A 12,669-nucleotide genomic window follows, 5' to 3' on the forward strand; every position below is an offset into this window, starting at 1 on the left:
ATACAGCATGATGGTGGGAGTTCAAGTGGCCATATTTGTTGTTTGACCAACACTGTTACATTCACACCTCGTACAACCATTTATGCTAGCTGTGCTTCATTTTGTACAGCAAGCAAAATGACAAATGGTGCTCATGTGAAGTCAAGGGTGTCTTTTGCCCTCAATTGTTTTTCATATACCATGAAGTGGCAAGACCAAGCCAAACTGGGATACTTTCCAGTGCCTTATTTTCCCAAGGAGACTGCAGAAATCATACAAAGTCAAATTCACAACATACTTCCTATCACAGGAGCAACCTATCAAGTATTATTTGCTCGGTAATTCATTCAACAAATTTCAGTTTTTCAGTCTTGATAGTGGTTTTCTAAACTGAGACTCTTATGTCAGCATCCATGCTGTCATTCTGAAATTCAGAACTCTCAGTGGAGATGTAACTCTCCCAATTTATCCTCAAGCACCATAGTTGTGGGAGATACCAGAAATTTCAAAATCCGGTTATCTTAATTTTTTTCGAACCAAATAACGTTATCCCACTCAGCTCAGTATCAGTCCATATGGTTAACCATGTAAACGTGTCCTAACTGCAGCTGTAATGCAGTACCAATAAAAAACAACATATGCTGCTGGCACAGCTGTCACATGTACATGATGTAGGTTACAATGCTGAATTTCTGGCCAACTCTCAAAGGTCACCAGTGGGTCAAGATTCTGCCAATATGACTACAGACATGTAGTATGTCAAATGTTTCTCTACTGTCTATCATTCGTGCTAATAATGCATAAAATTATCTGCTGGCAGTTGAAAATATTTCTATTATCGTATCCAAATGATAACATAAAAATGATATCATTATCAGCGTTGATATATTGCTTCTTTTATCAAAATGTAATCAATTAGGTTTTGGAATATGGTATCCACTCTACTTAATTCAATTATGGTAATTGATTCCACACTCACATAACTGAAATAACTGCAATGACTGAAATACATGTACCAACAACGATACATGATACTGTACATTTCAATTTCCCCTGTGTTCTACTCAGCAAAACACTAGTGTTGAGAATAATACATCTTACAGATGTTGAAATGAACTGATGAGGCACACAATACAAACTGTAGCATTGTTTTGTTGCAGCAGAGGGCTTGCATATTTGAGACAACTCATGTAGCAGGCAACACGAGTGAGATAATATAAACTTGACAAGACACTCTTGGATTTAAGGTTCCTGACTAGTCCCCGTGATTTCAAGATAATAGAGAGGTTAAGTTAAGCGTTTTGACTGAACGCGTACGGTAAGCCGTTCGAGGACGCGATGAATAGTTTAAGTTGTCCGAGCCCCTGCTGATGTACGTGTTCGTACTATGGTTGGAACAAACCACGGGAACAACTATGGCAGCGAGTGACGACGATACTGCCTTTGCGTATTTGTTAAGTGAGGAATTAACTGATGCCGATGTAGTACAGGCAAAATACTTCATTTTTTGAGTGAACCTCAAACAAATTGCAACAGATTTTTTTTCACCACAGTGCATTTCTATAAGGTCCTTAAAATGACATACTAAAAGTCTTTAAAAATCCAGGTGGTGGAAATATGCTTAATTTGCATAAATCCAAGATGGCCGCATATTTTTTACGTATGCCAACTTTGAGATGAGCCAAAAACCAAACAAAAAATATAGTACCCACTTTTTTGATATTTTGTATAGAACATGTTTGGGTTTAATTTTCATCCAAGTTGGTCGGGTGATCCACTAGGTCAAATTCAAGTTCAAAATAAAGGTCAAAATGTCATTATACTTCAAATAATCCCGACATGAAATTAATGGTAAATTTGGATTTCTCATGATGTAACCTTTCAAAAGAAATCAAGATTAACAAATTTGGCTCACAGATTATAGATATATGGTCATTTAAAAAATGGCAGCAATGTCCATTTTGACCAAAATTGCCTGGGCGGTAGCGCGAAAACCGTTTGTCCAATGGCGCTAAAACTAAATATGAACCAATTTGTAAAGGAAAAAAAGGTAAAAGTTTTGGGTGTGATTTGACACTGAATGACCCCAATGTCAAATGACAAAATGTTGTTTAAAGTACCCCGAAGAGCAACTTAGGACGAGAGTTATTACTAGATAGTTAAATATGTCGTATTTTTGACCATTGCATTTTTCTTTGCTAAAGAAGGAATTGTTCTCATATTGGGATAGAGTTTACCATCCTAAACTGGAAATCCATTGGTAACATTTTTTCTATCTACCATGTGGCGGTCATCTTGGCATTCAAAATGGCCACCATTTCGGGCCTAATTTTATCTAACTTCGGACCTGATTGTCATATGAAGTTCATTTTGGTGGCAAACCCCATGTTTTTGATACCAAGGAACCCGAGAAAATCATTGTTGATGGGGTATACTCACTGATCTCTATATAAAGACTGGATAGCGGATATGCATACAACATTCACACAGTAGACTTTGCATATTGACCAATTCGCCCCCGGCATCACGAAGATGGCCGCGTATAATACGAACGTTCTACGCGTAAATACGCGCGCGTTGTATCAACAGTTGACGCGCATTTTGATCACGTACACATTAGATGTTCTAAAAGGGACACATTTCCGTAGTGATTATTATTTCAAAACGCCGAAAAAGTTATATTTGCGGCATTTTAGTAACCACGACGTTAGAAAAATTGTAGTTAACCTTGGTCAGTGATGGTGGTCAAAATATAAGTCAAGTGAACCGCGACGTTACAAAAGAAATCATGCTGTCTATAAAGACGGCAACTTGTCCTTTGTAGATCACCAGCCGGTCTCACCAATATGGCGTCATATTCGTACATTGTGCGGCTCTTTATTAGCTATCCAGTCTTTATATAGAGATCAGTAGGTATACTCCCAGTGGAGTACTAGACCCCATCAACAATGATTAACTTGGGTTCCTTGGTATCAAGAACATGCAGTTTGCCACCAAAATGGACTTCATGCGACATTCAGGTGCCACCTTATTATTTAAATGAAATCCAAGATGGCCGCTATTTTTGAATATCCAATATGGCTGCCATCCATTTGGGATGCCTAAATGTGTTAATTGGATTCCTTGGATTCTGTGGGCAAAACGTACGAAGTTGCGGTTCTGATGACCAACTGCCACACATGCCTCTGTGGTTCCCAGATTTCAGATTACTTTGGTGTCAGGCCCCCACGGCTGGAAGAGTATTTGGCGTAATGTTATGATTGAGTAAATTACAACAGCATTTGAAAGATGATTATTAGACACACAGGCTTTAACTAAAAGTCGTTAGCTCAAAATGTTTTATTAAATTCTTCTGTCACATGAATACGGCAAGAATCCGGGGTTTACAGTGCGTTTGTGGTAATAGCTACAATAATTTACAATAAATACAAAGCCATTCAACTTCAAAACTGTTTGCAAAATAATACACTCTTATTATTTCAATATTGAAGCCCAAATAAAATATGTTAATAAACCAGACAAGGTTTTTGCCACCTCGATATCTACATGTATAGCCTAATTACTTTAGAAGTTGCCTCCTCATGAATTCCATTATCATCTTTCTTTCCTCACTTTCCGCTTCCATTTTCTTTTCCCTTTTTTTCTCTCTAGCTCAAACTTTTCTTTCTCAAATGCGAGTTGTTCACTCTTCAATTTGATCTCCTGCTCCTTCAGTGACATTTCTTTCTCTGCCTTCGACTTAAGAAACATCATCAGATCTGAGGACGACGAAGATCTCCTTGCTTTCTGGGGTGTGACATTGTTGTCAGAATCAGAGTCACTAATCTGGCTTTCATCGGCTATAGGTAACAAATGAAATGAAATGAAATAAAAAAAGCATTATGCAGCAGTTTTAACAACTAGAATTTCAACAATGTTATATTCAAAGCTCTTAACTCACTTTCAGTTATAACTCTCTCTGTAATCATTACGCACAATGAAGTGGACTTGAGCGATTTCATGAGAAGAAATATCGGTTAGCACCTCTTCAGCGCCTCTGCATCTTCTTTCTTGTAGTAGGTCAATAAAAGGGATGTTCTTTCCCTGCAGCGTCGCCCACTCAGACCCTGGAGTTCTGTTGCGTCTGCAATTTCATCCCATTGCTTTCCAGGTTCAGCAGAGGAGTATGGATCATTAGCCATGACCTCTCGCAACCTCTCGCAACAAGATTATGTCGTCATTGGCCGAAAATCGTAATGGCTTTTTTTTTGCTCCGTCCATAGTAGTAGGCTTTATCTTTTCTGTTGGAAAGTAAACTATCGAGAATAAGATTATAGCTTTACCAAACCAAAGAATAACGAAACTGAGAGCAATCTGAGCCAAGCAAAGCATGCACATCACTGATTCAATTCACTTTAATTCATTCAAACTCACATTAATTTCCATTCCAAATAAAAAATACAGGCAGAGAATACAAGAATGAGTAAATAGATTTGTTGAAAAGATGTAATGAGGTATGGAGGCATCTTTTGTTCGACCAAGATAGAACCGAAGTACACGTATCAGGAAACGTACAAATCATCTAGAAACGTACATATATGAAGAAAAAAAAGTGAAAAACCAAATGAGAAGCAAACTATATGTCAGATGCTTGGAGATGGATGTTTGATCAACCCACAGATGAGAGTGATTTAATGGATTCGTCATCAATTGCATTCCAGAAACTAAGTGTTTTTAATGACTACGATGTGCGAGTGTATGGTACAGTCATAAAGATGTAATTACACGAACTGGTTGGGATACGTGAAATTCTTCATAGGCCTTCATGTAATAGGATTCATGCTTGTTTAACAATCACAGTGTTCCGGCCAAGCAACACGATCACCATCAAAACACACACATAAAACATACCTTTTTCAATGAGGTTAAAAAGATTGTCATTTCATTTCAAATGATACTTTTTTCTCATGAATGTGACAACGAATGAATTAACTTGCGAGAAAACTTCGTTATAACTTATTATACATGGAATGTGCCTTAAAAAAGGGAGGTTTTCCTTACCTTTCTACACGTTTTTACGAACGGCAGAACCAGTATTTTGGCATTGCGAACGGCAAGCTAGCAGTTGTACGTGTGTTGCAAACGCAAATTTTTGTGACGTTCACGCGCGTATCCATGACGCAACGCGGGCCGTAGGCGTACGCATTCTTGCGAGAACGCGTAACTTTACCTCTCTAATGATTAATTAGGAACTGCAATATTAGGGTTGGATAGCTCAGTTGAAAGAATGCCGATCATGCGACGTTCCCAATTAATTTCTCTTCTCAAATTATTATCCGATTACACTACTACAGGGGATTTTAAAGTTTAAATATGTAGTCTCTGCCATCTAATTATGTCATCTGTTATGATCTTCAAAACTGTTCTATAAATCAATCTTTTACTTACACAATACCTTTTACCGAGGGTTCAGTTTTATAGTTTAATAATCTCCCAATAAAAATAAGGCGATGTTTTTTCATTGATAGCCATTAGCAACATGACATGCTTTGCAGAGATGCCAAGATAAAGCATAGAGTGTGACAGTGCCAATGGCCAAGGCCGTCACAATGTAACCTCGGCTGGCCCCAGGGACGAGGGTGTCTCTTGTGGTCGATGGTGTTGGGGTTTGTTTTTGTGACCATAATCAGAAACATGTTTGACTGAACCACAACTGTCATTCATGCAGAACCACGCTGGCGTGGCACTATACGATCTTTGCGCAGAACCGAAGTCGCCAAAACGCTTAACCCAAACACGAAAACAACCCCCACTTTATATTTTTAGAACAATTTTGCATTAGGCATGTGATAACAATTGTCTGGTGTGTGAGCGTGTGAATTGACTCTGAGGCGTGTGACAGACGTCGGAAGCACGACACTAGGTAGGTCTGGCTTTGCCTCAAATGAATGACTTGATCCTAAACCATTTGCACTTTGAGTTCATGTATTTACCTGCAACTTGGATGGACAGATACAAGACTTGTGAAAGCAATGTCCATCTGATGATGTATCTACTGACTGACTTGACAGCACTCCAAAACAACAACCCCAGACCTGTACAATCAAACAAATCAGTCAATCTACTGATACGTACCAGCTACTTGTCTAGTTTGATACCATAAGCATAGTCAATTTGATAGGTCCACTTGCAGACCTCTGTTTGCACATGAAATTCAACCAATTTTCAACTTCTAGTAATTTAGAAATGGTTTAACAGCTTTGCTTCCACAACAAAACCCACTTCTAGTCTATCAGATTACAAGCGTGAACAGATCTCAATTGATTCATGTGTAATGCATGTACTTACACATATTTTAGAACTGGGAAAAAGATACCGAGAATTATTGTTGAAAAAAATATAATTTTGAAACAATGATCACTTACAAGTTCCATGCAACAACTTCAAATGGGTGTAAGACAATTTTCCTAAACACCTTAAACTAGGAACAGGTCAAACAGATGTCTTGCCGTATGGGCTTACAGTAAGGATGGGGGAGTTGAGGGAAATCACGTGGACTGACATTCAAACTGCCGATGCCACCTTATGCTCACACGAAGATGCAATGACTTTGTGCACAATCAGAATACAATATTAGTTTTGTGTACTGCACACTGTACCTGGGCAAACCAGTACGTACCAACCTTGCCATCCTGTGAACAAAACAGGTCCACAAGATGCAGGTTGTGTGAACCTTCTGTGGACCACGGATCCTCTACACAAGGATAAACGACTTCCACAATTTCTGGTTAGAGGCATGATAAAGGCCTGTGCGCATAGAACATACAATGCGCGTGCATGAGCCTAGAGTTGGCACGCAACTACATGTAGCAGTTGAATTTCTGTCAAGTCTCCCATGATTGGGTTTCATGTGGGGCGCGCGCGCCGAGTCTCGCACACACGCACGCATTGTATGTGATATACGCGCACAGGCCTTTATCACGCCTCTACACAAACCGTTCTGTACACTTTGTACACAAGCTCAGATAAGTCGTTTATCCTTGTGTAGAGGATCCGTGTGTGTAGAGGATCCGTGTTTGGACTGAGCACCGCCCTCTCTTAAAAACAGGTTTAGAGGCATTTTGGGGTTAGGGTTATCGGTCGCAAAATGAAGAGGAACACTCACGGAAATCATGATAAAAAATTTGGGTTGAAAGAGTGTTTACAGTGGGATTAAAAGTACTTTTTTCTCTGAATTTATTTTCCTGAACTACAAGAAAACAAATGCATGTCCACAGTAGGTAGGTGGACCTGTATGCGCACATAGTGTGTCCTGTCCACGAGACTCTCAAAAGTTGTAAAAAGTGCGCCCTCTCTTGTTGGCACACGGAGCTCATAAATGTACTTACATGTAAGAGCTGCTCCAAAGAGACGAATGGGTAAGATGGCATCAGCACTGCAGTTGGAGGCAAATATGGCATCGAATAACGCAACAGGGAAAATCATAGCCTAGGACACAGCAAGAAAGTCAAAGGTCACGATGACATGCAATCAAATAATGAATTGATCTATTCCATATTCAATTGTTTATTTTCACAGAAGCAATTTACCATACAGAGAAGGATAGGTCAAACTGCAGTGCATTATGGGAACAATTTGGACTTGTTTGTTGGCACTGCTAGATACATGTACATGTACAGGTAGTAGACACAAAGCGGCAAGGACTTGGCGGAATCAACATGCTGCTGAATGTGCATGATTCAATTTGGAGTTGATTTTGTTTTGCTTGTGAAAACGTTTGAAGTTGTAACGCACATAAACAATGAAGAACAGAGAATTTCCTTCTACGACCTCTTTGAGGCAAATGCTCACTGATGCCCTGTGATTGTGAATTAGAATTAGACTGCTCTTATGCACAAGGAATACAATTTGGTGCTCGTTTGACGTTTGTTGACTGTTTCCCCACAAATACATCGCAATAATGGTCATGGTAGCCTCTTAGTGCTGCATTGTATTGTGAATTGCTCCTGTTCCAACAAAGTTCATTTTTGGAAGACAAAATAGTGTGCAGGGTTAAAGAAGTGTTTTTTGTGTTTAATGCAAAGAGAAGTCAGCTATTAAATGGAATTACTCAGCAGATAACAGATATATGGCACCATAGGTCATACCAATAATAACTATAACTTAGCGCTATATATGTCTGTTTAAGACCAGAACGTAGGGTTTTCAACATTTTCTAGTAGCAAAAAAAATAACAAAACGAAATTATTAAATATCAGTTGATGACGTCATCTTGACATCATTTCAAATTTTGCATTCCAGTTACTTAACATTATATCTACCTTCCCAACAACTTTCATGACGATCGGACATACCCTTATGTGTTTAAAAAAATAAATAAAAAAATACAAAATACAAAACGCATTTTTTATGACGTCATTATGACGTCACACATTTGTCACAGTTTTGTGCAAATATCTATGACCTAACAAACCTATTACCAAGAGAATTTTAAATTTAGCATGTTTTGCTTTTGAGATACCTTATGGCTTAAAGGTTCAAAGATTCAAAAATCCATATAAAATCACACGATGACTTCATGACGTCACCTCAATTGACCTATCGCCGTTTGCGAGTTAGCCACGCCCCTTACACAACCCTATGGAATTGTGTACGTTAAGTTTTGTTTGTCTCAGAGTTTGGGCATTCCGTGTCCATTTGTATATCATGTAATTGGACAATATTGCACAAGCTACGTTGATGTGATTCTACCACGATAGGTTAATTTGAACCTATAACATGTCCCTGTCTACATACGTTTCTGTACATACCAAGTTACAACCCAATCTGATTTGTAGTTCTCTAGATATAGGACTTTAAAATAGCCACCTTTAAGACAACGTCACATGACACATGATGACATCATCACCACGCCCCTTTTTAATGCACACATTTACAATGTGGTCTTAGGCTGCACCAAGTTTGGAATTGATCTGATAAAAGACAGTGTCAAATTTTGTAATTAGAATACAATCTAAAAATTCAAAAGTTCATAAAAAAAATCAGCTGATGGAGTCATTGTGACGTCACTTCAGATTTTGCATATTATTAACATTACCAAACCTCCCACCAAGTTTTGTTACGATCGGACCTACCCTGATGTGTTTTAAAAAATCGTTGATGTCATCATGACGTCACACATTTGTCACATTTTTGTGGAAATACAAAGTATCTATGACCCAACACAAATAGAATTTTGAATTACGCATGTTACATTCGTGAAATATGGCGATAATCTTCAAAACTTTAAAAATCCATAGAAAACCATATGATGACGTCATCATGACGTCACCTCCATTTTCATCTACAACACATCTCTGTCTATATGCACATATGAACTTTGAACGTAATTGGCCTTGTAAATATTCACCTTTAAGAAATATGCACCTTTAAGATGATGTCACATGACACGTGATGACGACATCGTGATATCACTTTTCTAGACACAACTTTGCTATGGGGTCTTTGCCTATGCTAACTTTGATTGATTTACATGTATGATGAAGATGAATGCCCGAATAGGCCGTCAGAAAAGACGTGTACAAAGTCTATGGGATTTGGGATGGAATGTACCCAAGAAGAAAAAGAAAACAATCTGAACAAAAACAAAGGCTTTTCCACAACTACGCAGGAAAGCCAATAACGTTTTGTGCCATGTAGTCCTATTGCATGACAGGTTCAAACTGATACAGCTTCACACCACTAATGTGTAACCATAATAAAAACCTACCCTCAGTGTTTTTTTCCTGTTTGGTACCAAAATCAAATGAGATCTATTTCCTAATGTTGTAACCAATTCATTATCTACATGGTACTTGGAACTGACAATTGTAGCTCTGCAAGTAACAGCTACTGCTATATTAAAGGGCCTACACTTTCCTCAAGCAATCTCCCTACATGTGGGCATGTTCCCTGAGGAATTACCCAACAGCTTAATCTGTGGTAGCTCACAAAACTCCACAGAACCATGCTCAATCTGCCCAATTCCCCTGACAAATCCTGCAATTCCTGATCAATCTATATCACAATTCCCCCCTGTGCCAATATTGGATTTCTGGATTCAGGTTACACTGAGTGAAGTGTGGCTTTGGATTGCAGATAAGCAATTTACAAATTGGTGTTTTGGGGGTTAAGTCATATAACAAAGTCTCAATCAGTGGCGTCGCCAAGGGGGGGCCAGGGGGGGCACGTGCCCCCCCTGGAAAACCTAGTGCCCCCCCGAGTGCCCCCCCATCTGAGATTTGGGTTGGTAAAAAAATATATATATATTTTGTTATATTCAACTCCCATCATCTGAGTTGGTTAAATAGCAATTTCTGGAGATATCTTCAGATCGAATTTAGCATCAAATGTGGCACCATTTTGCATCTAGCCCATCCTCCGTATGCGAAAATTTTCCAAAGGGGAGGGGGGCACCCCCTCCCCTTAGACCCCTCCTCCAGGACGGCGATCCGTATCCACCTAAGTGCCCCCCCATCAAATGCTGGTGCCCCCCCCTTGTGCCCCCCCAGACTGAAAAGTCTGGTGACGCCACTGGTCTCAATCCAACAGTCATACCATGTGTACAGTGTATAGGCCTGCAAGAATGAATCCAGTCAGGGTAGATGGGTTATGAATGTCTACTTTATCCTATTTGATGTATGTAATAGCGATTTAAATGTGTATCTTTACCAACAATGCTACAGCAGTGAAGACTAAAGCTGTTGCAACCTGCCATAATCGGAGTCCGTTTGGCAAGGTCATCAAGTAATGATCATCGCTGCCCAGGATCTGACTGATCTGAAACAACATGAAAACACATATTTAAACATCTATTCATAGTCAAGTCAATGTCGACAAAAATTAAGTAAGAATATGGGCTTCTGGATGCACAACATTCTGAATGGAAAATAATACACAAGCAAATGAAGCACTGAAAGTCTACCCAAAGCATGTGTCTGGTCCAACATTCAAAAACAATGATGCCATGAAAAAAAACTATTTTAAGCTAGAACGGTGAAGCCATCATGGCTTGCAGTCGACGGGAGGAGGGGAAGGATGAAGATAGGGTTGGGGATGGGGGTGATGGAATAGGATTAGGGGCGTGTGCCAGGGGGTAGGGCTTAGCATATTAAATGCCTACATAAAAGTCAGCAAATGTCCTTAGGCCAAAAAAAAATACTTCTGCTTCCAATTACATGCCTTTCAAAAATAGGGTCGGTAGGTCGGAAAAAAAATTGTTTGCCAAGTTTTTGGGGGGCTGATTGAATAGGGTATCTAATTATATGTGAATTTCAGCCTGCACTATTTCCATTACACTACGAAAGCTATACAAAAAAATTGCCACAAAAAGTGCTTAAAACTTAATTATTGTCAAAATATTTACAGTCGATAATTCTTACAAATAATGAAAAAAATTCAGGTCTTGCGCACCATATGCACAACGCTAGTCAAGACGGGAAACTGGCCAACTGTCCGTACATCGCGCAGTATAGGCGTGCGTGACACACTGTGTGTTGCGGGCGACAAACCTTGTTTTTACGGTAGGAAATTTCAGGGAAACACGCTGCATCGTGTAACTCCAAATACAAGTAGTACGACCTCGAAACACGAAACACGGCAAATACATACACAGACAAGAGAGATCAAGTTCTGTGAATTAACTTTCAAAAATGTTCTTTCTCTATCGGTGTTTTCTTGACATTTTAATGATGTCTAAGGCCAAAAAAAAGAATAGTTCAGCTTCCGGTTACCCGACCGACCCTATTTTTAGGCTGCGACCCTAAAAATTTTATCGGCAATTCCAAAACAAAACAAAACAAAAAAAAAATTGAATAAATACAAATAAAATCTGTCTTTTCTGTCTTCACAAAATACCTCTCAACAACGCTTTTGCATCCAAAAATGCTTGTATTTATTTGTTTTCTTACTTACAAATTCGCTTTTTTTCAAAAGAAACCTCCGTTATTACAAATTCGCTTCGCGATATAACTACTTCGCAATTCGATGTCACGCACGGTGACTATAATCACGTGGCGACGACTGGTTCCCGCCGCGCCGCGCAGGGGCCAGACATAATGAAAATGCGGTAACCAGTCCATAGCTAGCTATGTGACCGATAGCGCGCTATCAGTACAGTGCAGGCCACTGTCAACTGGTCGGATTCGACATCGTAAAAATGCCAAGAAAACACTGATGGAGAAAGAACATTTTTGCAAGTTAATTTACAGAATTGATCTAGCTTGTCTGTGTATGTATTTTCTGTGTTCAAGAGTTCATTTTGAGATCGCACTACTCGTATTTGGAGTGATACATGCCGCGTGTTTCCCGAAATTGTTGACGGTAAAAACAGGTCTGTCGGCCCATGGTGGGCCGCTCGCCACACACGCACGCATGCATCACACACCTCGGAGTTTTGGCCAGCTCCCCGCGTCTTGACTAGCGTTGTGCATATGGTGCGAACGGCCTGAATTTTCCATTTTTTTTTGAAATTATCGAACGTAAATATATTGACAATAATTAAAGGTAGGTTTTACTCACTTTTTGTTGCCATTTCGTGTATAGCTTTCATAGTGCAATAGAAATAGTTCAGGCTAAAACTTCGCATATAATTGAATACCCCATTCAAGCTGCATAAAAAAAATTGGCCAAAAAAAAAAAATTCCGACCGACCGACCGACCCTATTTTGGAAA

At 39.3% G+C, this 12,669-nt stretch overlaps 1 protein-coding gene across 5 annotated transcripts in view; it reads right to left on the reverse strand.

Annotated features, from left to right (window-relative positions):
• The window catches only part of LOC119723117 (tumor protein p53-inducible protein 11-like), a 40,870-nt gene that overhangs the window by 4,226 nt on the left and 23,975 nt on the right, over nt 1-12,669 (reverse strand). For 3 of the 5 annotated variants that reach the window (XM_038193670.1, XM_038193678.1, XM_038193660.1), the window contains exons 3-6: nt 10,669-10,776; nt 7,347-7,446; nt 5,952-6,053; nt 3,296-3,818 (exon numbers count right to left, since the gene is read on the reverse strand). In XM_038193670.1, coding sequence (XP_038049598.1) covers nt 3,574-3,818; nt 5,952-6,053; nt 7,347-7,446; nt 10,669-10,776 — 555 coding nt within the window. In that variant the 3' untranslated portion in view covers nt 3,296-3,573. Of the gene's footprint in view, nt 1-3,295; nt 3,819-4,002; nt 4,260-5,951; nt 6,054-7,346; nt 7,447-10,668; nt 10,777-12,669 lie in introns of those variants that run through there. The other 2 variants (XR_005270518.1, XM_038193686.1) reach the window with 2 other exon arrangements.

The sequence above is a fragment of the Patiria miniata genome, unplaced genomic scaffold, assembly GCF_015706575.1.
Source record: "Patiria miniata isolate m_02_andy unplaced genomic scaffold, ASM1570657v1 HiC_scaffold_1, whole genome shotgun sequence".
Classification (NCBI taxonomy): domain Eukaryota; kingdom Metazoa; phylum Echinodermata; class Asteroidea; order Valvatida; family Asterinidae; genus Patiria; species Patiria miniata.